This window comes from Amblyomma americanum, chromosome 7 (genome assembly GCF_052857255.1).
Source record: "Amblyomma americanum isolate KBUSLIRL-KWMA chromosome 7, ASM5285725v1, whole genome shotgun sequence".
Classification (NCBI taxonomy): domain Eukaryota; kingdom Metazoa; phylum Arthropoda; class Arachnida; order Ixodida; family Ixodidae; genus Amblyomma; species Amblyomma americanum.
Window position 1 is genome coordinate 92,290,253 of NC_135503.1, and position 27,177 is coordinate 92,317,429.

The 27,177-nt window shown below is 48.1% G+C and overlaps 1 protein-coding gene across 2 annotated transcripts in view; it reads right to left on the bottom strand.

Moving 5' to 3' along the window:
• Positions 1 to 27,177, bottom strand: part of LOC144097332 (uncharacterized) — an 89,070-nt gene that overhangs the window by 39,492 nt on the left and 22,401 nt on the right. For both annotated transcript variants that reach the window (XM_077630074.1, XM_077630073.1), the window contains exons 4-6: positions 23,132 to 23,458; positions 15,891 to 15,976; positions 3,883 to 3,903 (exon numbers count right to left, since the gene is read on the bottom strand). In XM_077630074.1, coding sequence (XP_077486200.1) covers positions 3,883 to 3,903; positions 15,891 to 15,976; positions 23,132 to 23,458 — 434 coding nt within the window. The remainder of the gene's footprint in view (positions 1 to 3,882; positions 3,904 to 15,890; positions 15,977 to 23,131; positions 23,459 to 27,177) is intronic.

The window sequence follows — 27,177 nt, forward strand, 5'->3', positions numbered from 1 at the left end:
TATCAGGCAGCAACATTTCTTACTTTCTATCTGAAAGCGGGAACCCCAAGTGGGGGCGCAGCTCATATACACCTCGCCAAACTGCTCGCATTGCAGTCAGCGACACCGTCGCTTTCGCGCCATTTCCCTGTCGAGAGTTTCACCCGGCAGCTAACCTTTCAAAGTTATGAAGGTCGTTGGTATCTCTCATTTCGTCACGTCTGCTTACCAGTGCTTTAGCAGGGCTATTGTAGTATGCAATACCTACGGACTAGCTTCTAGCACTGCCAAATCGCTTTTTTTTAGTCAAGAGTGGTGACGTACTTCAGCAGGACAAACTGTAGTTTGACCCCTGCACGAGAATGACCTCGACCTGCAGCGCCGATATATCGCAGGTGCAATAGAGCACGTTCTGGAGCAAGTTTGTGCATAGCTTCAGTAGCTGAAGCGCACAATAACAGAGCACACAGGCAAAGAATAACACGAGACGGCGCCTGTCTCGTGTCATTCTTTGCCTGTGTGCTGTGTTTTTGTGCGCTTCACCTGCTCAAGATGTCCCAGCTGCTCGGGCATGAGAACTGCTACAGTGGAACGGCGAAAAATAAATTGCGAGTGGTAATACCTAGCCATGCCGAGAACCCGCTATCGCCTACGAGGTGCGTCGCAAATTATTGTACCAAGCCATGACGCTTCTCTTAGCGTGCACTGAACTGACACTCATACGAGTTCCTCTGACGTGACGTGCGTCACCGTGCATCACTGCCATATGCAACAGTAGTGCTTTTTGGCAGGTCTTGTACCACCGTAACAAGCTAACGTTACTTTTTCTCCTCCCAGCAAAGTCACACGGTCGTCGGGGTTCATGGCCATGCTGTTTCAGACGTGTTTTGTGCTACTCGAGTCGATTGAGTACGTTGGCTAGCTTTTTCGTTTTGGAATCGCCTCGTACGTTTTAGGTCTCGGGGAATCTGTCTCAGATAAATAAAAAAAGCTTTTTAGACTCAATTTCACGCTTCAGCTAGCCCTGAACCTTGAGCAGGTATTTCTTTCCAGCCTAATTTCCCACTCCCGGCGTTAAGTCCGGTTCTGCTGGGAACGTCAGCTTTTAAAAGACGTTTTTTGTTATGTTGAAGAGTCGGCGGTCCCTACTGGCTAAATTTCTAGCCTTAATAATCGCGTCTGAAGTAGCAGTGGAGCGGAAAGTTCTCGATAACTACGTGTTTTTCTCCCTTCTTTACTTATTCTTAGCAATGATTCCTTTTTTGTTTTACGGTGATATATGCGGTGCTTTAAGAGACCTCCATAAGCATTACGAAATTTATTAACTTATTCTCATTTCTCTGTGCTTTCTGAAGAATACTTTACGTGCTACCATACACAGACTATTTTTAAGTAACAACTTTTTCTTTTACTGTACTCCACATGCAGTGAAGGACTTTGCAAACTATGGTCAACACGCAAAGCTTCAAGGGTGAGCACTGAAGACCACGTGAAGCTTGCGGAGGACAATATTTTTTCCATTATTTGCGTGTTCTTCGTTGCCATAACACTCTAATATCGCGACTATGCAAGCAGGTCCTAGGACTTGACGGGCAGGTTTAGCACGCACAATGGTTGAATGAGGTCAAGTGAGCGCGAAAGCCTTTTTTTACGGTTGTGTGAGAAGAGCGTCGACAACCGTGTTCATTTGAATCTGTAACGTGATAGCGCCGTCTTTACTGCGGTCAGCGCCCTGTACCACTTGAATGTGCCATGATGAGCACCTCTGGAAGCTCGACGCTACTCATTACCGGCTAAAGACTTAACTTTCTAGAATACTTAACATTTACACAAAGAAAACGGTAGAATATGAGTAATGAACATCTCTCATGATATATTTAAAAAAAACACAGTTTTATGGACAAAATACACCCAGGCGTGTGCCTGAAAATGTGGAAACAGAAAAACACACTGGGATTAAAATGCATTTTCACGATACTTTGAGCTTTTACACATGTGCTCGTTCCCGTAAGCAAACGTTTAGTTATAGGAGATGGCGTTAGTATAGCACTAAATCGGCTTTATTTCGCATGCTGTAGCTTTTCAAAAGGAAGCCTTCACTTGCTCTTGACCTTGATGAACTTTGACACACGTTTTTATTGCTTCTAAAAAAACCCTCGCGAGTCCCTTACGTTGCTTTTGAACTACCAGTGCACCCGGACAGGAAGGCTACAAAATGGTTAACAATACCTGACAAAAAATGTAGATACTAACTAACCCCTACAAATATATTTGGAAACTCCGCTCCCACACCTATCCATTGACGCTTCTCGGAAAGAGATCGCATCTATAAAAGACTGGATAGCTCGTCTCGTTTTAAGCATGAAATGCTTTTAGCTCGCGTTGTCGGCGCGCCGCAAGTGACACTGGCGACAGAACGGAGGGATAACTCGGTGACGAACCGGAGGAGAATCGAAGATGGTATATGGAGGCGAACATAAACGTTCTTTTGCGAACCTTTTCGTATTACCGCTGGTGCCTAAGTGCTGCACTCCCGCCGGAGCACGGCATGTGGCAGTAACAGCGTCTGCCTAGTCCAGTAGTTGGTGAAGCGAGCGCGCAGCACGAACATGCCTACGCTCTGTCCCGCAGCCCAAACAGCGCACGCGCCTTCCTCGTTATATGTGCGCGAACCAGGAGGAGCAATAGCGCCATCGTCCGGTGCGGCGCGGAACCCGTAGAAAAAAAAATAGTACGGTTTTAACGTAGTTAGACTCAGTAGGACGTGCGAAAGCACTTGAGGCAACACTGCCTCAAAGGCAACCGCATGCAAGATAAACGTCATTCAGGTTTGCTTGGGAAGTAGCGCTTTCGCACTAAAAAGTACGCTAAGTTCCGCCTTTAAGAGTAAAACGCGACAGTGTTATCCGGCCGCCGCCGCTTATCGTCACCCGCTCTGGGCAGCCGCGCGCGGGGAGTAGGGGAAGCATTGTACCCTGCCGCCTGAGTGACGGGCGGACAGATGGTTGTGTTTGGCCGAGACGAGACTGTTTTGCAACGAGGTTCAGTCTCTAGAGTGCGCTATGCCTCTACTGCAAAATATCGACCACGGGAGAGAATTTTTATTTCTTATCCGCCACAGCATGGCTGTTGTTGCAGCTCTGGAACGTCCTCTCGTCGTTCCTTTTACAAAGGCGGATGTCGCCAATATCTGGAGACTGCCAGTCAGCTCCCCTCGACAGACCCCCTTGTTAGTTTGCAGCCGGGTCGTTATGGCGTGTCTCTTCGCTTTACCGGCATTCAGCGCATCTTAGGTGGAGACGGCCACCGTGGACCACTTTTAATTTCCAGGCTGCTTATTTCATCTTCCACAATACTCACTGACGCAGCCTACTTTTGGTTTGGTTTATGGTTTATTGGTACTTAACGTTCCAAAGCGACTCTGGCTATGAGGGACGCCGTAGTGAAGGGGTCCGAAAATTTCGACCACCTGGTTTTTTTTTTAACGTGCACTGACATCTCACTGTACACGGGCGTCTGGAATTTCGCCTCCATCTAAATTTGGCTGCCGCGGCCGGGATCGAACCCGGGTCTTTCGGGTCAGCAGCCGAGCGCCATAACCACTTAGTGACCACGGCGGCTGCAGTTTTTGTTTAATGCACACTAGCGTTTACCATGTGAAACAAAGAACTGTTTCTCATATTTGTCGAGGCGTCCATGAGAAGGTAGACATGATTACAGCCTGCACGACGTATTGACTGCAGTCGCCAATCAGTGGTGCGATGTATTGTGTGCTGTTCTAAGTTCAAGGCGCAGAATGCTTTCCGGTCATTAGGAGCTCAATGGCTGCACGAACACGTAAATAATGCCATTGCGTTATACTAGAAGAGAAAAAAATATTGGTAGAAGTGATAAGGTACTCACCCAACGAAGGTAAACACTCAGCTGAAAAGAGAAGAAGTGGAATGTTTTAGAATAGGCCGGTCGAGCATGGCTGTGGTACATATTTGAAGTAGTGCTTGCATTTTAAAGAATAAACTACACCCCACAATCCATCATTTCCAGACTTGCACTTGTGGGAACGGCAGTCTAGATGGCCCCTCAGGGGTCCACTTTGCTGAGAGATGATTTAAGGATATACCGACGGGCTTCCGTTATTTTCTTTCCCATTGGCAGGTTTTGTACAACAAAGATTTAACATTGGCTGCGCTTGAGATCAAACATGTCTTTTCGACACGCATGGCTGCGGTATTCAAAGAGCCTCTGTAGAGCCTCAGTGCAGCTGGCGTTCTTATTGCACGCAGAAAGTTACGACAGAGAACTAGGATGCCGTGTCACCACCGTCTTATAAAAACATCCTAAGCGCTGTAATCACGTTGTAAGAATATCCCGTAGCTGTAATAATCCTCCAACTGTTGGACAAACATCACCAACGGATTTTAGCGCCACATTATGCCTCAGTAAATGAAGCAAATATTGTCCGGGAAATTTCGTACAAGGCAAGAATGGCGGTAAGTTCATTAATTATACTGAGAAAAAATGCGCCACGAAAGTCATGAAACACAGCAACAAAAAATGAAACCACATTTCGGTAATGAAAAGCACAGTTAAGCGATCCCTCGTGTGCTACTGCAATTCAGTGTGGTTGGCATTCTGGCACGTCTCTTGCATAATAATATTGATAATAATTGGTTTTTGGGGAAAGGAAATGGCGCAGTATCTGTCTCATATATCGTCGGACACCTGAACCGCGCCGTAAGGGAACGGATAAAGGAGGGAGTTAAAGAAGAAAGGATTAAAGAGGTGCTGTAGTGGAGGGCTCCGGAATAATTTCGACCACCTGGGGATGTTTAACGTGCACTGACATCGCACAGCCAGCACACGGGCGTCTTAGCGTTTTTCCTCCATGAAAACGCAGCCGCCGCGGTCGGGTTCGAACCCGGGAACTCCGGATCAGTAGCCGAGCGCCCTAACCACTGAGCCAACACGGCGGGTGCATGTCTCTTGTACGAATACGAAGCCCATTTTACGGCTACGAAGACATTGAGAAACCCCAGACGACCCCACACAGAGTTACTGTATCAAAAGGGCTGCCTCGGAACCCCCGTGGCTCCTTGGGCTTTCGCTTGCGCCCAATATCTTGTTTCTGCGGCGCTTCGGCTTGTGCGCCGCACAACGTTGGGCCTTCACACTAAAGCCGCCTTACCTCGGATTCGAAGGCGTGGACTGCAGGGTATTGACGCCGGTGTATACTCACGCAGCACCGAACAATAAGTTAAATGACTACGGACCACAACAAATTTTTGCTCGCCTGTTTTCTTCTTTGAAACGATGCGTCAGTGAATCCACGTCCAGGGACGAAGATTAAGAAGGAACGCCCAGCGAAACGGAGCGGCGAAACACTGACTTTGCAATTCGACTGACCGAGTTAGACTTGGCCAGATGTAACTACCGCGTCACTCTAGGTTTAAACAGAGCTAAACCACAGCCATTTTTTTATCGAGTTGAAGAGCGGACCGGACGGATGGTATGGCGTCACTTCTATTGTCATGGCTTCCGGTTTACGATATAACGGACGGACAGGATCTCGACCGGGAGTATGAGCCATTAAAGGCTTTTGCCTTAAAACAGGAATATAGCTGCTGGTACTTCGTTTTTTTTTTATAATTCTAGATCTTGAAACTGGCTGGTTTAGGTACTGTGTGGAGTTAAAACAACGTATAAAACGTTTATATCGCAGTATATTCGTAGCCAACGTAACCTTAAGTTCAACTACATATCATAGCCATCGCTTGGTTGATGAAACCGAAACAGCATGAGAAAAGAAATTCAATTATGAGCTGTTTAGCGTCATTTGTATTCTTATGTCGAACGCATCATTTGAAAGAAGAGAACAAGCAATAAAATTAGGTGTCTACAGTCCTCTCATATTAAAAAAGTGCTGCGTAAGTTAACATGTTTTACGAAAAAATTAAAAGTTGAGAACTGTTACACTCAGAACATACTTCTTTCGAGCCGCTCGAATGCTGCTCGTCACGAAGCTTGTGCCCCATGCTTTGAACCTTTGTGAAGAAGCTAATCATCGCCTCCGGTCATGTCTAGGTGCCGTTACCGTTCCTCTGCTATCTAGACCGCCCCCATTAAGAGTCTTATATTTCTAACCCAGATTGCTACTATAGACAGTAAGTTTCGCGGTAAACATAATTGCGACTTACACTGGTTGATCTGAGTGGGGGGAAGGGGGGGGGGGGTTCTGGGCAGTGTGACTGATTCTGCTACAGGGCTACACAGTCGTGATCGGCAAGCGAAACAAATACTTCTTCCGACTGGGCGCCCGACGGAAGCTCTCATGCGCAACCGGCTGCAGAAGTTGGGCCTGGCATACATCCGCACATTTTCGCTAGACGATAACCAGCGACGATGACACAGTGCAGCCGAATGTTGCTCTTAGCTTGCGTTGCGTACCGCACTTTGCCACGTTCAATGTTAATGACAACCAAGGCTCAGCATCAAAAATGAGAGAATTCCCTATGCGCTTGTGCATAACGCTTCGTCTGAATGTGGTGTGCCGCGGTCTGCGGCGTCGATGCAGCCAGTGATTGCTCGGCCGTTTCTGAGGCGGTTAAGGAAGCATTCTTTTAATAAACACCTCTAACTTGGCATAACGTCTCGCCATCGTCACTGGTGCTCGTCTGTGAGTTGCGTCAACTACTTGTCGAATTATTCGGTGCGAGAAGAGCAATTCCTCCATTTGACCGCTCCGTCAGATGTAAGCAAATGTCTTAAGTTTAAGTGACGATGTCTCATAACCGCGCTATAGAAAGAGGCAAAGGCACCCTGGTAGTTTTAGAAGTGATGGCACCGTGCCTTCGGAACCAGCGACTTCTGAATTGGGTGGTCCTGGGTTCACATATGCCACTGGCGACATGTGGTTGTTGTTTTTTTCTTCTACTTTCTAGTAACTTATCTTTCAGCGATAAAACAACTAGACTATTAACTTACTATTAACTAACAGCACAAATTAATATTATAAAAAATGATAGAAACAATTGCCTTTGCTATCTTTGGTTGCCTGTTGCCTCCTTCATATTCACGTCATAGCCAGCTATTCGTTTTCGTACTGTTATGTGTGGGGCTTCTCTCCCGTAGCAGGCCACCGGTGTTGGGGGATTGCGCTTTGATCCCACCGCTGCCACCAGTTTTTAGATGCGGGCCCCTGGTTCGCCTGTGCCGTCTCTCGCCAAGGTCGGTGTCCCCGGGTTCCGGATCGGGAGACTGCTGTAGTGGGGTTGACGAAGAGATGAGAGGGTCTTCGAGGTGAAGAAGAGACTGAAGGGTTTATTTACATTTATACAAAGATTGAAAGAGTGAATCGGGAGCTGGCTGATCACACGCCAGATCGGTGCTTAAATAGGGTCCGCTGTCCCCAGGTCCCTAGTTGGGGAATCTAGTTCATTAAAAATGCGTCGAATCACTGTGATGTAGATCACGTGTCCAGTCTTCCGGGTCCGCCTTCCAGGACGCCCCCAGCCACACACTCTTGCCACTTCTGGCAGATTATGGTCCGCGCTGTCCAGGCTTCAGTGATGAATAGCCAGAAGGGGTCCCATAACAGCGTCGAAGGTCAGTCACCTGCACTTCACAGCGGTAGCGTGGGAGCGAAAGGATACACCGCAGTTCGCAGAAGCTTTCACGTAGAGCGTGGGAAAGCAGTCTATGACGAAGTTGTTTTCGAAGCACGAGGATTCCGGAGACGTTGGCTTAGTCAAACCCGGCCGCATTTGCCACGGCTCATTTGCAGTCCCGCCGCTCGCCGGCTCCCCCGTCGTGCCCTCCGGGAGAAACATGTCCCGGGTGGGTCCGGCGTTGAGAACAAAAGACAGGTTCACCAAAGCCGTTCTCAGACAGCGGAGGGCCGTTTCACCCCGTAAACAGCAGGGGGGGGGGGGGGGAAGGACCCTTGTAGACGCCACCACCTGCACTCGTAGCGCTGCAACCACATCGACGGCCCTTTGAAGCCTCGGTAGATTGATGATTCCCAGTGGCTTGAATATTCTTGGCATGTTGACGTCTCCAAACGTAACAGCTCCTCCGCGGCCAGGACAATCTCGATCGGCCAGTGGTCACAATCACTGGTCGAGGAGAGATGACTTGAGTTGTAGCGTGGGAGGCCCTTCTTCAACTTGTCTGCAAGCACAGAGTAGAGTCCTAAACCTCGGACAACGGAGGCATTAGTCGAAATCAGCCACTCAACATGGCGCCACTCCCCAGGCAGTGCACGAAATTCACCCGAGAGCCGCCAGGCTGTTATGCAATACTACTGCATTGTCAATGTAAACGTAAGCACAAAATTTTGTAGCTGACAGCAATAATCTCGGCTACTAAGAACAGCTTCCATGTCTGCCAAATTCGCTGCCAAAGCCCGATTCGCCGAACACGGCTTGAAGAGAGGTGGCAAATTTGGAAGCAAAACTAGAATAAACAAACAAACGAGCACCTCAATTTTGCTCGAAATTAGGGTCAAGAGAGCGTCCGCGTCTCATCTGATGTCGCCAAAGACATACTGCCAAGTTGTACAATACGCGGTGGTGTGTCAAAGCCCACAAATTCTTGATTAGAAACTCTATTCCTTATCAATCGAAGCTTTGATCCCCTTATACCACCAGAATACTGATTAGATTGCTTAAAATTTGGCCCACGCTCAAATTAATCCACTGTCTTTTTCCAAAGAAACTTGACGCTCCAGTCTAATAATCAACTGTTCGAGTTGAACCCGTAAAGACGCAACTGCGCATTGCAGTCCTTACTCCTGCCCGTACTGGCGAGAGACTTCTCTTAAACTCAATAAGTCAGTCATGCGCCTCGTCACCATCACCTGTGCAGAAAGCTGCTACAGCCGTTCTCCGCAGAATTCTGCAGCCTCACTTCGTTCGCTTAATCTTTGAATACCAAAATCGGCTAGCTAACCAAGCGCCGCTAAACACAGGTACTCATATGGGCACAAATACACGTACTTTCATTGCCTCTGCAATGCGTTAGCTAAACTGTCGCGAATGAGACCAACGTTTGGTACCTAACTATAGCCTCAACAAAACTTGTCGTCCGGTATCTGCTAAAGATACAAAGCGAAACGTGTGCTCAAAATTAAAACACAAAGAAATTTGCTTTCTCGGAACGGTTCTACATAAGCAAACAGCTCATCGTCTACTCGGGAACTGTCTTCGCGAAACTCTTGTGAGTGCCATTATCACTCGGTAGCATCCCAAATTAGCGCATGTCCTTTCTAACTGAATAGTACAATAAACTTGATCTAAGTGTTAAGAAAACAGTAACACTTGATCAAATCCAAATTTTTAACTTAAAACAAAGTAGCATTTCCTTCCCCGTTTTTACACGCACGCCCAAAAAAGAGGAATAAAAAAAACAGCTACTTCGAATTGCTTCGCGGGGTCAAACATGGCTCACCACCCCCGCGTCGAAAGGATTAGTCCTTCAGCCGCGCCCGCCGGGGTCGCGCTCTGACTGATTGTACGACTGTCAACTCGTGACAAAAGGCAACTGAAAGTAGACATTCCTGATCGCTACTGTCATCTCCACAGCCCCTCGACGCGCTCAGTAGGCCCCGGTAGCCCATGCAGTGCCGATAACCGATTCCGGGCGACGGACAGCGACCGGAGCGAGAAGCTGCTCTCTGTTCTCGCCCCAAGCAAGCCCGCCTACCCTTTCGCCCTGCGCGCTTCCTCGAATACAGTGCGGAAAGTGAAGGACCCATCCTTCTCAAGTGTGCGCGCCGAACACACCTGCATGCGTGGTCTCTATTGTTCGACCCCTGAGCTCGCATGCGCCGGATGTCCCGCGATCTAGCGCCCTCTGATCTTTCCTGCCACTTTGTCTTTTTCTTTACAGCCTTTCTGTCAGGTCGGGGCTGTCTGGGTCTTAACGCTGGCCGATGCCCTTTGAAAAGCTTCGCCGCTGTTCTGCTTGGTAGACGCCTTCTCTTTCTGTTACTGCGGTCACCTTTAGAAGCACCTGCGCCTGCCGCCTGACCAGTAACTTTAGCTGCAAGATTACAAGGTCTAATGCGGGAAGGTTTTTCTTTTCCTTCTGCCGCATTTTCATGTATGCTAACATTAGCACCTGTTTGTGCAGCTGCGTTTAGGGCTGGACATTTCAACCGCTTTTTCTTGGTCCTTGCCCTATACCTTTTTTTTACGCCTAGGCTCTTCTGTTTGCGCCTCCTGACCAGAACTAGATTCATCTAGTTTTTCTGCTCGGAGACCTTCATTCAATTGCAAACTGGCCGCTTTGCCTTCCCGGGTCAGTGTCAGCTCCCCACTGCTGACAGACGTACCTTCCGCTGCCCCCGAGTTGGGCAGTTCGCTTTCCTGAAGCCAGTCCTCAACCGCCCGCTTATCGGCCTGAGCGCTTACCCCTGAAACGCCCTGCTCGTCTGAAATGGAGCTTTCGTCCTCTGTCTCCGCGTGGCTTTCGATATTGCGTTTCAACATTACAGCTCCGCAGTCTTCATGACGGTTGTGCGCTGTTTCACAACACTGTTTTACGTCGTCACGTCTGTCGAACTGGAACGGTCCAGCCTGACTCGCTCTCTCTGGAGTCTTGCCTCTCGAGATCTCATCTTCCAGTTTCTTTAGCTCATACGTGAGCTGTAACCTTCTGAGCTCCTGCTCCTTTTTCTCTGCCGCTAGCCTTTGTTCCTCTATGTTTCTCCGCTCATCTTCCTTTTTATTTCGCTCTGCTTTGAGGAGTTCGCACGTATCGCTAATTATTCTTTCCTCGGCGGTTTCCAAGAGCAATTTGCAAATGTCCGAATTTTTGATCCTAATCCCTACCTCTACATCCAACTTTTCACACAATTACAGCAAATCTTTCCTTAGAAACTTCATTAAATCCATGTTTGCTGCTCTGAGCCTTGACTTTGCTGAACAACTGTTGATGTGAGCTACACACACTCGTCTCACTGATCAACTTCCCACGATTCCCAGCAGTTCAAAGTTTTAACCCAAACAATTGAAGCCTGGAGAATCTCAAGCAAAGTTCAAGCACTCACCCACGGAAGCAACACCACGCCGCATGGTCGATCCCACCGCTGCCACCAGTTGTTATGTGTGCGGCTTCTCTCCCGTAGCAGGCCACCGGTGTTGAGGGATTGCGCTTCGATCCCACCGCTGCCACCAGTTGTTAGATGCGGGCCCCTGGTTCGCCTGTGCCGTCTCCCGCCAAGGTCGGTGTCCCCGGGTTCCGGATCGGGAGACTGTGTAGTGGGGTTGACGAAGAGATGAGAGGGTCTTCGAGGTGAAGAAGAGACTGAAGGGTTTATTTACATTTATACAAAGATTGAAAGAGTGAATCGGGAGCTGGCTGATCACACGCCAGATCGGTGCTTAAATAGGGTCCGCTGTCCCCAGGTCCCTAGTTGGGGAATCTAGTTCATTAAAAATGCGTCGAATCACTGTGATGTAGATCACGTGTCCAGTCTTCCGGGTCCGCCTTCCAGGACGCCCCCAGCCACACACTCTTGCCACTTCTGGCAGATTATGGTCCGCGCTGTCCAGGCTTCAGTGATGAATAGCCAGAAGGGGTCCCATAACAGCGTCGAAGGTCAGTCACCTGCACTTCACAGCGGTAGCGTGGGAGCGAAAGGATACACCGCAGTTCGCAGAAGCTTTCACGTAGAGCGTGGGAAAGCAGTCTAAGACGAAGTTGTTTTCGAAGCACGAGGATTCCGGAGACGTTGGCTTAGTCAAACCCGGCCGCATTTGCCACGGCTCATTTGCAGTCCCGCCGCTCGCCGGCTCCCCCGTCGTGCCCTCCGGGAGAAACATGTCCCGGGTGGGTCCGGCGTTGAGAACAAAAGACAGGTTCACCAAAGCCGTTCTCAGACAGCGGAGGGCCGTTTCACCCCGTAAACAGCAGGGGGGGGGGGTGGGGGGGGGAGGACCCTTGTAGACGCCACCACCTGCACTCGTAGCGCTGCAACCACATCGACAGCCCTTTGAAGCCTCTGTAGATTGATGATTCCCAGTGGCTTGAATATTCTTGGCATGTTGGCGTCTCCAAACGTAACAGTACCTTTGTCTGCCTGTCGTTTCCGTATTTTTGTCAAACATCGTGTGCGTTGTTGCTCCGCAAACGCACTGGCGCTGACACTCATGCACAAATAATCCACAGTCACGAATGGAAAATGAGCAAATTAAAACGCACCATTGCCTGATCCATATCAAAGATATAGGGCATAAAGAAAGACCTCTCCTAGCTACAGTAAAACAGTGTCCGTCTTAAAATCAGTTTCCTGCACTCAGTTTACATGCCTGATTTCATACCGTCGCGATGGATTGCGAATGCCAATTTATTAAAGGGCAACTGCACCAATTTTTGAGAATTCCGTGATATTGTAAGTTTAAAATCGCATATAGGCTGTAGGTAAACTATGCCAATTGTTTTTGCGCTAGCATTTAAAGCAGTGACGTAATCGACGATTGAATTTTAAACTTCTCCTCAAAAATCCAGAGGAGTGAGGGGAAGCTCGGTGTGACGTCACGGAAGATAAGATTTCTAATTACCGCTGCCGTCAACCACACCCTTCGGTGCCTCCTTGGATACTTCCAAACAACGATCAGCAGGCTTTGCCTTCGGTGGCGTCGGTTTCCTTCCATCAAAGCAAGCGTTTATGCGTTGGAAATGTACCGGTACCTTCGATGACGTCGTCATGCGCCCCTCCCTTAGCGCTGTGCGCTGCGGAGCAGCTGGAAGGCCATCGCGATTTTAATCGCGATTAGGTCACCATTTCAAATTCTAGCCCAAAAGGGAGTCACATGCTTTACCTGCAAGTTTCATACATTTGACACATTTAACAGTCCATTTCTAAAACATATGCAGTTGCCCTTTAAACCCTTCCTAGCTCTAACGGTAACCGGATGAAAACCGAGTAGGAACAAGTTGCGTGCATGTATGCAGGTACCATGACTGAAGGGCCTCTGTTGGTTATATTCAAATGCAATTAGTTTGTCCACACAATATAAACCATTAATTGTGTGCAGCCATCTATACTTCTTTTTTTAAAGAATAGACAGTTCACTAGGGTCCTTGCAAAGCGGCCACGGTGTCAAGCAGCTGGGTGCCGATCGCGCGAGTGCGCGTACTGTGATGCTGTGTGGATGTACAGAGGGTGACAGCCGAAGTGGAAGCGTTTACTGAAGGGATCCGTTTTTGACGCTCAACTTTTAAAGGCGCCCGTACGGCAGCAGCTGCAGGGTGGTTTCTTTGGCGCTGCGGACGACAAGCGCTTTCGAATGCGAAGTGCGGGGGCCGAAGCTTTAGTCCAAAATTTTTGCACAGGGGTCGCCATTTCAGGGACACCTAATACCGGTTAGACATTTTCAGGGACCACGTGAGTAAGCGTATAGATACATTGGACCGCAATGATGAAAGCAAAAGTAGATTCTGTTCTTCAATAATTTTTCTTCACTCCCTGCTTCATCCCTTCCCTTACGGCGCGGTTCAGGTGTCCAACGATATATGAGACAGATACTGCGCCATTTCCTTTCCCCCCAAAAAACCAATTATTATTCTTCAATAATTTTGCGGATGATGTTCAGCAGGCAATTAAATAGCGTACCCGCATCATCTTGGACGCCTGCCTAGAACGCTGGAATTAGTCACTTTGATTGACGCACTTGCGAGTCTAACTTTCAATCAATCGTGCCAGCTTTAGTGGGCAATTGTGCAACTCTCTACAGGCGACTGCTTTACATTGTGGTCTTATATATTTTTTGAAGTCTGTAATTAAAAATTAAAAAATCCTACTCCTTCCTTTAAGCCCACGGTCGCAGACGCAGCGAGCATCAACTCAGTCATGTGTAGTAGCGAAACATAATGGTTTATTCTTTTTTTTTTAATTGGTTTTTGGGGAAAGGAAATGGCGCAGTATCTGTCTCATATATCGTTGGACACCTGAACCGCGCCGTTAGGGAAGGGATAAGGGAGGGAGTGAAAGAAGAAAGGAAGAAGGAGGTGCCGTAGTGGAGGGCTCCGGAATAATTTCGACCACTTGGGGATCTTTAACGTGCACTGACATCGCACAGCACACGGGCGCCTTAGCGTTTTTCCTCCATAAAAACGCAGCCGCCGCGGTCGGGTTCGAACCCGGGCCCTCCGGATGAGGAGTCGAGCGCCCTAACCCCGAAAAGGCTTCCAATAATACAGTGGTAGTAGCGCTTCCTTGCGCAGTCCTGTCGTCTCTTGTATACTCCTGCGCTTTGGATTTGCTCGCATATGTTAGGCCAGTCACGAACGCCATTAATAATCTCACCGATAAATGGACAAATCACTGAACGCAGTTACGATGCCTTGTTATTTTTAAAAATTCAGGCATGTCGTCTTTCAAGGGCAGCTGACAACTTCTAGAACGAAGAAATCAATGACGCATGCTTCTATCAACCGCCTGTAAGTAGCGTGAACCAGTCGACGGAAGTGCATCGTATATCAGGAAGATTTTAAGAGCGTTAGCTCTTACTCATCACGTTTCGAGATTTTGTGGGGCCTGCTACCGCCCTTGATCACAGCGCCATCTATGGCAGCAACTACTCATCACGTTTCGAGATTCCGTGAGGTCTCCTACCACCCTAAGATCAAAGCGCCATCTGTGGCTGCAACTAGAAAACAGCGCATCTCGCATTGAGACTTGTAGCGCCATATACAACAGCATTGTAGAAACAATTACCTGCCGCGTGCCAGTGACGACGTCTCGGTCAAATGTGGTGGATAGAGGTGGAACTATGTGAGTATGACGTCAGGGAACAAAATGTTGGCATAATTTCGCTTTCTCGAATCCAAGATAGCGGCCATTAAAACTGGTTGTGCCCTCTGATCCCTTTCTCCCCACTTACCAAAAAATATCCTAAAACGGGTAGGAAAACTGTCCCGTTACGAGACCGCTATGCACGTATGTCTGTCTGCCTGTTGTTGCAAGGAAGAAAGAAAAGAAAAGTGCACAGGCCTGCCCACTGGCTCAAGCCGAGCCACAATCGCTACCACGTGCTGATAGTAGGAGAGTTCAAAGATGGGATAGAAAGACAGGATAGAAAAGACCCGCGGTATAAAGACCCAGGCCGATCCCGGAGGCAGTGCAATACCGGGCCAACCGGTAGCCCGGTGGCCCGGTATTGCACTTCCGGTGGCGGAAGTAAAGCAGCCTTCAAGCACTCCGCCACATTTCCAAAATAAGTCCAACATGTTGGGTTGAAATGAGACCCGTATCAGATATTCTATGGGTCCTATACACGTATGCATTCTTTCCGCTGTATATACTCTGACAACAACGGGCATCCATCCGGGGACGGTTGTATACCTAATTTGGTAGACAAATAAAACCCCATGGGTTGTGGTATAGAAGTGACACCACAAAAAAATAATAGGTAAACATTGTATACATGCAATTACTAATTGAAGCGTTATCATATCGCACCGCAAGCCGAATTCTAGGCCCACCTTGACCCCCCAAAGGAAGCACATTCCGTTGGGGACGTATCTTGAGGGGGCACGACTCGACAATGGGTAGACGTGCATCGTAATTTCTCTGATAGATGGCGCTAGGCGGCGATCGTTCCGCTAAGCGGCGTGCGTGCACGCGTAGCCGATCATGGTGGCAATCCACCCCGTTTCAAAGGGTATTATATTCCATTTCTCGAGACGAGCGGCACGTTTTTCTTCGCTTTCTTAATCTAGTAAACCAACCAGCCAACGCTCGTTTCTTAAACGTCTTCCAGGCGGTGGCGGCCTTTTATTTTATAATTCTGGAAACCACCGAAACAGCCCCTTGACTGAATAAATCAAGAAGACTTTGGAAAGAGCCATAAATATAGCACAAAGTTGCCAAATGATTGAAGGTGAAAGTGTGAACGTCATTCTCTTACTTTAAAGACACCTTTCGGATCCACGGCATACCACGCAACGACTGCCTTGTACGGGTCCACAGCCTCGGCCCATATCTCAATTGATTCTGTAATAAGGGGAAAGAAACAGGTGTGGAAAATAGATGTTTAAGGGGAACCAATAGAAGCACAGAACAAGAGACGAGAGGCTAGAATGAATGACACAAGTCAATAAAAAAAAAGTACATGGTTTCTCTTCCTGTATATGAAATATACAAATGTACTGCGGCGCAAATTAATACTTATAAGAATTAAAATTTTTTTGAAGAAAACAGGAATGCTTCAAAGAACCCTTCCAGCATTTTCAAAGCTTTCAACATTACTTGAATACATCGCATTGTGTCTGTTATAGTGACATCGCTATTCACCTACTGTATACGACGCACCCCACTTTAGATGATTTTACCACGTCTTTATATACTTACGGTCGTCAGCATTTCATAAGAAATACGCATTTTAAGCAACCGTGCGCGCTCGCCATGCATTGCTGAAAATATTTACTTAATAATAAGCTGATAAACACCGGCCTGCCAGTAAAGCTGTTGTAAACACAGATGCAGAAAAAAAAATGCAGCGGATACTTTAGTTGCTTATTGGCAACAAACTACATGCACTGCAGATGTTGCTGAGTGATTATTCCGGGGCTCTAAGTTGTAAATCTCTCTCTTGCATTCTCTTGCGTCTTCTGACCAGCTGACAACAATCATTCCGTCGTAGTCCTGCTTGCATTGGCCATCCAACGTTGACCAACCAACGTTTCCGTTGGTTGGTCACATTCTAACCGCGTGTTTGGGCCGTGGGGGAGGGGGATAGTAAATTCGTTTTCTAGTTCGAGTGAGTTTTCACCATTATAGAAACTTATTCATTCTGCTTTTCCCGCGCTGGTAAATGTCAGTAGAAATCTCACGTCTTGAAGATATTATCAGTTAGGCAAAATGCAAGGTCTCTTCTTAAGGTGCCTTTGCTGTTACCGTTTAAATACATAGAAATACTAATCTAAACTGCGGTCATCTGCTGTATTGTCTATGCATACCAAGATGTTATAGAGAAGGAAAGGGGTATAATGAGCTATCAAGATGTCAGAGTCATGTTATCATGAATATCTTTAGGTTGCAATTCATTTTCTGCTTAAGATACAACATGCTACACCTGCCTTCATGGGAAAGCAGGTGCTTTGTATCTTATTGTTTGTAACTTTTGTTTACCTCTTTTCCATCTTCGCTTCTTGCATTGCTGTTTTCCTTCCTCGGCGATCTTTTCATCTCAATCTTTCTTCGAAAATTCTCAGTTAGCACGCTGCTTTGTCGTCCAACTCTCCCTTTTGCTATCGCTTTTTATCGTTTTTTTACTCGCTGTCGCTATTCGTTCTTCATGTGTTTGTTGCTTGCACTTTTTCCATCTAAGCCCGGCGTTCCTGTTATGAAGCCCACAAGCCGCAGACTTCCACCCTGCAAACAGGCTGCTCCAAAGCCAAGTTTACGGCCTCACCGCCTTCCAAACACAAGGCCCGCAACCGAACCCCCCCCCTCCCCTCCCCCCGCAGTGCCTGCTCTGGCTAACAAAGGAACTATATAACACCCGGGAAGGGCGACAGCCATTATCTATATGCGGACGAGTTCTTTTCTCAAAGCCTCAACTAGGGGACTGTCTACTCGCCTTTCTTCCCTTTCCCTTGTTCTTTTTGTCTAGCAAGGAATCCCGAGTTCTCTACCTCCTCTCTATCCCGCTCGGCATGATATTTTCAGACACAAGCATAGCGCAACCAGCTAATTGCAGAAGAGAAATAAGCTTTAAATTTTCATGTAATATATACGGCGTCCGATGGTACTGTCATCATGAACAAGCAACATGCTAAAACGCTGTCTGCTTTGAATGTATAAAAAATTTGAGAGTGATTGATTTGTAGTAGTAAGTGGTTTTTATTAAAATAATAATAAAAAGGAAGGAAAAGATTTTTGCTAGCCCCGGCATCTGCCATCGATACTGAAGCACCTGAGCTGGGGCAGCGGAAATAAAGGATAGCAGGCAGAATGGAGAAATGAAAGGAAACAGGTGTGGGGACAGGAACAGAGGATACGGGGAGAGGCAGTATACACAAACTATTTACGCAATACGAAATGTGTCCAGGTTGTGCGCGTGATTAGTTCATGATCCAGCTGTTAATCTTCCAAGGTAGCACTCGCGGAGCGTTCGGACATTGCCTGTAACTACCTGGCGCAGAACAGACGGGACGTCAAGCCCGTCAAGACGCGGTTTCCCCTTTTCCGCGACGCAATTTTTATCGCACTCTTCATACATGTGGCCTCTGCGTATGCCAAAAATTTGATGTACATCGAAGATATAATCCAGAAAAATTGGAAGTATCTATACGACCACCGAATTGGAGTCTGATGAGGCATTACGTATTTCTAGTGCGCACAACCTGAATTCCTCTAGACAAGAATTGGAGGCTATACTTAAGCCCCGCCAGTACTCAAATAGCTCCAATAACTCAGCCACAGGCCAAATTTAATCAAGTCAGCGCACCCGACGAAGAGATAAGAGGAGATGCGAAGCCTCTTGAGTGCTATTGTGTAATACTTTCCTAATCGTCAACATTCTTGCAGACTCCAATCTTTAAGCACCACATCTTGACCGGCGACTGCACAAGAACACTCCGTCAAATCTCCTACCGAGTGCCGGTGAAAACGTAAATTCCAGAAGCTTGGGCAAAACAAACGGGACGTAGTGAAAAACTGAAGAATTTTTTCCAGCCAAAGAAGACGCATACACAGTGGACAACCACACAGGTCAAGGGTAGGATTAACAACTGAAAATTTTAATTGAAAGGAGACCCCTCAGACCACACTCAAAGAACAGACCGCTGACTTGGCGCATGGATGGGTATATTACTGAGTGGTCTGTTGTGAATAAAAATTTTCAGTTGTTAGCCCTGCCCTTGACCTGCGTGGTTCCCTTTTGTGCATGCATCTTCTTTGTCTGAAAAACATTCTTCAGCATGACATACCAACAGGCTGGCTGGCTAGATGGATGGATGGATGGATGGATGGATGGATGGATGGATGGATGGATGGATGGATGGATGGATGGATGGATGGATGGATGGATGGATGGATGGATGGATGGATGGATGGATGGACGGACGGACGGATGGATGGGCGCATGGGCGGATGGGCGGATGGACGGTGGATGGACGGATGGATGGATGGATGGATGGATGGATGGATGGATGGGCGGATGGACGGTGAATGGAGGGACGGACGGACGGATGGATGGATGGATGGATGGATGGATGGATGGATGGATGGATGGATGGATGGATGGATGAACGGACGGACGGACGGACGGACGGACGGACGGATGGATGGATGGATGGATGGATGGATGGATGGATGGATGGATGGATGGATGGATGGATGGATGGATGGATGGATGGATGGATGGATGGATGGATGGATGGATGGATGGATGGGCGCATGGGCGAATGGGCGGATGGGCGGTGGATGGAGGGACGGACGGATGGATGGATGGATGGGCGGATGGGCGGTGGATGGAGGGACGGATGAATGGATGGAAGGACGGACGGACGGACGGACGGACGGATGGATGGATGGATGGATGGATGGATGGATGGATGGATGGATGGATGGATGGATGGATGGATGGATGGATGGATGGATGGATGGATGGATGGATGGATGGATGGATGGAAGGAAGGAAGGAAGGATGAGGCTGAACCCTTTAAACCGGGCGTTGGGTCAAGCCACCTAGCCATGAATAATCTGTGACAGCGCCATCTTGAAATCAAATTGAGCCTGGCTGTTACTGGGGGATGGTGTCGACACTATTCCTATGAATTACTACATGGTCAACTGATTTTGCAATACAAAACTAGGTAGGTGAAATCTATGGCAGGGTCTTTCGATATGGTCTAGCCTCCGCAACGACAGAGTTTCTTTGGATCAGCAACATAATGTCGGCAGACTTCAAGTGGCAAGGCTACCATATAATCACCTAAATTATGTAGTTTTTTAAAGGACGAGCAAGCCGCCTAACTAGGCGCATTTTACGACTTCTTCAAGAGGTCGTTGTCATCTTTGTTTGTTAGTCTCAATGAAAGCTGGAGCTGGCAAGCCTTTTTACAACGAAAGTTGTATTAACTTTGTATAGGCCATTTACTGGGTACAACGGCAGCTGCAACGCGTTACGCGCAGCTCTTTAGGGTTAAGGTGTCGATTGTATAGTGGGACAGTTACTGCGTCGTTCCCTTCCTCAAAACTAGCCGGCTGGTCTCACTACAGCCATTCAGTCTCTCAAGTCTATCGGAAAGAGTAAAAGCACACGAGCGTCTTTCGTATCCATCGAAACGCGGCCACTGCGGTAAGGTTCGAACTCCAGTACTCCAGCTTAGTAGCCTGGCGGCTTCACCACTGAGCCACCGCGGCGGATGGAGCCCAATAGTATCATCATGTTGGAAACAGCGCGAAGACGGGACGCGCTGTTTCCAACACGATGGTGAACCAACAAGCCCAACTCAGCATTCTTACAATGCTACTACGTGGTCGTTAAAGAGAACTTACTGATCGTACTGACCACAGAAACTGCTGTCCCTCAAAGAAAGGGGCATTACAGCAAACAATTATCGACTCCTCTAGCAGAACTAGCAAACATGATTTTGAGGCACTTTCCATAGAGCGGCGGGCTTCCAAAGCCAAAGTTTTCGCTCGTAATACATGGTTCGGTCGTTTCCATCATTCGTTCTCTTTGAATTATATGTTTCACCTTCGGGCTCTTTATCTTCACCTCTCCTTTTATCTAGGTGTCAAGGGTGCGTAGGCATGCGCACACTGGTGTTTTTAGATTGGCTCTCCAGCTGGTCCGCGCTTTATGTACACTGAACTGTAAAACTTATCTGTTTTGTTTCATCCCGGCTGTGTGATGTGGTGGTTCGGAACGTATAGAAAGGAATGCTCGAAGTGAAGGATGGGAGGGGAGCGGTGGTGGCTTCCTGGCCTTATGGAGCTGGGATCTAGGGGCTCTCGCCCATATGGCGACGGCTTCTTGGCACCGGTAGTATCTGTTTATAAACCGTCGTCGTCGCATCTGATGACGTGGTTGTTGCGACGGGCGTCTTTTCCTTCAATCTTTCCTCTCCTATCTTCCAGCTCTCCTACTTTCTGAACGTGGCAGCGATTGTGGCTGAGCTTGAGCCAGTGGGCAGGCCCGTGAACTTTCCTGTTCATTTTTCCTGCAGTCGCAACAACAACAACAACGTTTTCGAATAAAAGTTGGGAGTCTGCGCTCTGTGCGTGCACGTGTTTCTTGTCTCTGTCCCCTTTCTTTCGCGCAGTTTAATCATGATTGAGAAGCACCAACTAGCCCGCCAGAAAACCCTTCTTCCAAAGCCTCGGACCTGTCCACTAGCACCCGCTACATGCGACAGATGTTGCTTAACCGAGTATCAAATATATATATATATATATATATATATATATATATATATATATATATATATATATATATATATATATATATATATATATATATATATATATATATATATTTGCCGTTTAGTTACGTTATCGCCGAAGTTTACTTTGGCAACTGCGCATAAGTATAATGTCACTTGTAATAACGACACTGAGAAAGCGGATACACAGAGAACAAAGTTATGAAATTGCAGTGCCGAGAACGTGAGTCGGAGTCAGCCATGAAGCTTTCGAAAGACGCAGAACAGCGCCTTGAGGAAAAGGAGAAAGGATGAAGTGAAACAAGGAAGGCAGAAAGAGGTGCCGTAAGAGAAGCCGCGGCACCTCTCTCTCTCTGTCTTCTTTCCCTCCCGTCATCCTGCCTGCCTCCCCCGTCCCCCGGCGCTGTTCAGTGTCTTTCCTTTCCTCCCTGTCCTCTTCGCCGCGCCAGTTGGGACTGCGGTTGAGTTGTCCACTTAAGGCGGAACCGCATGGCGCGATTTCAGGCGCGATTGACGCGCGGATGGTGGGACGCGCGCGTCATTTTGACGCGTGCCCAGTATGATCCGTCACGAAATCGCGCCGCCGCGTGCTCCTACTCGGAGGAGAAAAAAACGCCTCGCGCGGCGCGTCCGGGGCGCGTCCGCCAATCAGATTTCAAGTAAGTCACGTGGTATTTGGTCACTTGGCATTTCTGGTTTTTGGTTTTGCCACTAGATGGCCCTACCCTCTGCGCATCTCGACGGAACCTCTTCGGCGCATTTTTTTTTTCGCTCTGCAGAACCGGCGCGCACGTGAAAAACACGTGCTACTGTTTCGTGCGCGCATCGTGTTCATCGAAAATGGAGAAAGCAGTCTTCAACGAGGCCCTTATCACGGAAGTGGAGAGGCGTCGGGTCCTGTGGGATATACGCGACCGCCTCTTCTGCTTTGTAGTAAGCGCCCGACTCTCCATTTTCTATGTCGAGTTGTAAACAAGCAGCGGCCTCTTGGCATGCAGAAAGTACATAGTCGCAGTTTCGCACACACTCTTCCTGCTTGAAATTAAGCTTCATAAATATACTTCGAAAAAAAAATGCCGTTGTGTAATTACACTAAGATTATTTCTATTGCAGTGTTGTGTAAGTTTAAGGGCATAATACATATGCGGTAGCAGGGACAATTCATGTGGTTGGGAGTTACGTTGTCTGGCAACCCGGAAAACGCGCCGCGAAGGCGCCGCTCCCCTTTTTACGTGCGGGTGCTCGCGCGTTGACGGCAACGCGGGCGTCCACCGCGCGTCGCGTTTTTCGCTCGCGGAAAACGCGCCATGCGGTTCCGCCTTTAGGCATGAGATCGTTACTGCGCCATTTCTTTTCCTCAAAAGTCGCTACCGCGGAGTTCAACGCTGCGTCGACGGGGCGCGACGCTTTGAACAAAACCTCGGAGAAAATGAAAATGAAAATTGTCTTTGAGGAAAGGAAATGACGCAGTGACTGTCTCACATATCTCGGTGGACACCCGAACCGCGCCGTAAAAGAAGGGATAAAGAAGAGAGTGAAATAAGAAAGGAAGAAAGAGGTGCCGTAGTGGATGTCTCCGGAATAATTTCGGCCACGTCGGGATCTTTAACGCGCACTTGCACCACACAATAAAGATCCCCGGGTGGTAGAAATTATTCCGGAGACCACTACGGCATCTCCTCGGCGCGCAATTACGCCTTTGGTATGAGATGTATAGGAATGCATGTTTTGCTACGAGACGCGTGTATCTCACCTAGGGTCACATAGATCTCCTCCGTCAATTCTGGACTAACAAGTTTGTTTCCTCCGTCGTCCATTCCAACAGCTGTAACGAACAGGTCGTAGAACGAATAGCCTTGCAGCTGCAGTGTAACGTTGATCTTGTTCTCTTTGGGCGACCAATCAGTGCCGACCGGTATGTACATCTCTCCTGCTCCGCCATTAAGGAGGCCTCTATGGGCCTGCCAGCGCAGTTGAAAGCCATCCGGCTGGCTATTCCAAGCCGGTGGGCCTTCGATGCTGAGCACCACATCACGTTGATTTGTTGAGAGCTCTTGAACTCTGCCGGGCATCTGAGGTGCTGAAAAGGTATGAAGGAATGTGTTATGGGTGGCAAAATGGTGACAATCTTGCATGTACGAGAGATTTGGTGGCATCTGGCAGAACATTGCATTTCACTCCAGGTTTTCAGCCGAGGCTCGACTGCAGACACTACCAGTTTAGTTGTTGACGCGTGCGAATTAAGTCTGAAATCTGCCTGCTAAGGAGGAAAACTTGAGAGAGAGAAAAAAAATTTGATCGTTCTGCCAAAGTCTCTTCGGAGAGCGAATGTTTCGGCACCAATTCGGCACCTTCTTCAGGGTTAACTGGTGGACGCAAGAGACGCCCTTTAGTTTAACCACTGCCATTTCGAGTCAAGGCCGTGTAAATCAAAATAGGTCCAAACGGGATTGCGGGGGCGCCGCTGTGGGTGCCACATGAGTTGGAGAGCTGAGTTAGGCCGTCGTTGTTTGTCGCGGGATGAGCTTTGCTTTGCCACGAAGGCCGTGTAAACACTTCTTCATTTTTTTTTATTTCCCATATACTGCAATCCACACTGGGGATTTTAGCAGGGTAGGATGCAGATAAGTGAACACAACGTTAATAACACAGGCAATGAATACAGGAGCAAATTAGATTAACGCAGCTTGAATATTTTGGAAACTAAGCATAGGCAACACATTTTTAAACAATACTGGAAACAACGTCGTCATAGATTATTTTGAAACTTGTTCATTGGTTATTAGATTCCTTTCAATTGCTGTTCGCGGAAAGAAAGAATACTTAAACAGTTGTTACGCGTGATGAATGAGGTTATTGTGCGGCAATGTCTTTGCCTTGTGGCGTAACCAGATGAAAAAGAAATTATTCCCGTGAGATCTTACACTGACCTTTAATAATGGAAGGGAGTATTGAGAGCAGTTTACATTTTCAGGTGTGTTTTATATGTGCCAGGATCCTGTGAGCTGTCGCTTGAATACTTCAGATTCCGTGAAAACAACCGTGGCATGATCAAAGTTGATGCAATGGTACATGTCATCACAATGTTCCGTGATAGCACCGCGCTATCGTTTGAAATTCAGGACATTTGACTAGACAGATTTGAGTAAAAAAAAAGCTGCTCAGTTAAAAATGTTGCGTTCGGAGCAACCATTAGGCTAACAGACCGGTCCTTACATGCACAGGATCTTATTATTCTGAGTACCCTATCGACGTGTACACCTCCTAGTCTCATATATCTGGTGGAATCAGCTTAGAAACTTGGTGCGCAAGAATATATTATAGGGTTCATCTCACACACACACACACACACACACACACACACACACACACACACACACACACACACACACACACACACACACACACACACACACACACACACACACGCACACGCACACGCACACACACACACACACACGCACACGCACACACACACACACACACACGCACGCACGCACGCATGCACACACACACGCACACACGCACACACAGGACGAAACTAATAACAAATGTTATTTTTCGGAAAACAGTACAAAAAATGGCTGTTGTTTAGCTCTGGTTAAACATGGAGTGACACGATAGCTACAGCTGGCCGAGTGGAAGCCGCTCAGTCGAATTGCACAGTTAGTCTTTCGCCGTTGCGTTTCGCTGGGCTTTTCTTCTTATCTTCGTCCCCGGACGTGGATTCTCTCTCCCCGTCTCCACTCCTCCGCCACTCGGTTTCGCCGGCGCGCCGCGCCGCCGGCAGCTGCCACAATGGCCACGGCACCGCCCCGCTGAAGGCTCGAAATGCTAGCATAATGTAGGCGCGCGGCGCGCACACTAGCTGTGTGCTCTGACGTCACTCCGCGCGCACATGCGCAGAACTGACGAGGCGGGCGGTGTCTGCTTTGCCGTCGGCGCAGCAGCGAGGCGCGCGGCGCGCAAACCAGCTGCAGGCTATGACTTCACTCCGCGCATGCGCCCAGCTGTCGAAGCGGTGGCGCCACGGCTCAGCACGCAGCCACGCTGACTTCGCCAAGCGGCTGGCGTAGTGGTGCTATCGCTACAAAAGCGCACAACGACGTTATACCATGTGCAACAAGATGTGCAGTAGCCCTTGATCCGCGCCTTCACGAGTAAGCACGTAAAGAGAAAGGAAACACGAAACATGCGGTTTCAAGAACTATATGATGAAATCCCAACAAGCTCCAGTAGTAGCTCCTCAGCCTTTACCGAGTTACGCTGAGGACGTAGCATGCTGACTCGCTCATTAAGAAAAATGCGGAATCTGAAGTTTCGCGGCTATTCAAACACATGCCCATAATGCGCTCCGGAATTGGCCGCATACCAACAAACAAACGTGATGTATGGCGATGCTCTTTCTAAGGGAACTCCGCATAGTCACCAAAAAAGGTTCTCTCGGACCAGCAGAAAAGGCTGAGAAACAGTAGGCAGGCAAGACCTGTCTTAAATATCAACTTGTTCTGAAGGCTGGGATACTATGTTTGCTAACAAGTAAGAAAGTGTGATAAAATATGACAACCAACTTAGGGACGCACACCAATTTCTGGTGATGCAAGCCGCCGCTAAACAAGTGCACTCCGTCCTATCTGCCCTTTGTCACAACACTATCGATTACTTCGTTCACTGTTCCCTCTTCTGTCATGCCTGAAATATTCCTGACGCCACATTATGCTTCCCCAATGCGACGCCATTGATGGCTGGGCGTCCTGAGCAGTGCTGCCAACTAGAAGCATATTCTAGCTACCGAAGTTTCTGCCCTTTATCCCGTTCCGTCTCTGGAAGCGAGCGGCCTCTCCGAACTCCACTGATTTTCCACTGCGGCTGGTTGCATGTGCCCTTTCCGTCTCCCGTCCACCATTTCCTTTTACTTTCCCTCTTTTCTCTACCCAGTAGAGAGCAACAAAACCAGATACCGAATCAATAAACCTGCCTGCCCGTTCTGTTTTTCTTATTTTCTCTCTCTGTTCTTTGAAGCGCAGCCACGTACCCTGATTCTAAATCCCGTCTTTCCTCATGCCTTCTAACTACTACCCCGGCTGCAGCAAACAGTGTCAGGAGCGTTAGACACAAGAACAGTCCAAAATATAAAACTAGAGCTGAGGATGCTTGCCCAACCGTTGAGAACAACATGGAATTCAAGCAACGTGGAAACATGTGGCAATGAGAGTTTAGTTGCGCATTATACACTAAAACATTGGTCTGCTTGAGTTTGCCTAACATTCATTGATCTGATTAAGAAATCAGACGTGTACAGTCGAGGAATAAATGAAATGGAGTACGCAAGCGCGTAGGGTACCACCCATGTCGGCATCGCACACCCTGGCAACTGGTGTCGGGACCTATTCATGGGCATACGCATACCTCTTCGGAGAAAATCTTCCGTACCCACCTAAACTGCAGCTAAGAATACTCGCGGTGAGAGAAAAAAAGGCAGCCATACAGCATCAGGGGCGAATAACGGCAACAGGCGGAAAAAAAGAGCGTATGTCACCATCCCATTATTTTCTCCGTGCCGCCTCTCAGTGATTAGTCTTCTTCAAGCTCTGCAGAAACTTTACCCACAGCGTGCTTTACTTGGCACTAGTCAACAGTAGATTGCGTTACACTAATCTAATCGCACCGTCAAGCCCACAGGAATCCTAACATAGAGGGAGCCGTGCAGTGAGTCGTTCTAGAGGCGCTGCTACGATGTCCATGGCGGCCACTCACTACGATCAGGCAACGCTCTGAACGGGAGCCCATTATTTCGGT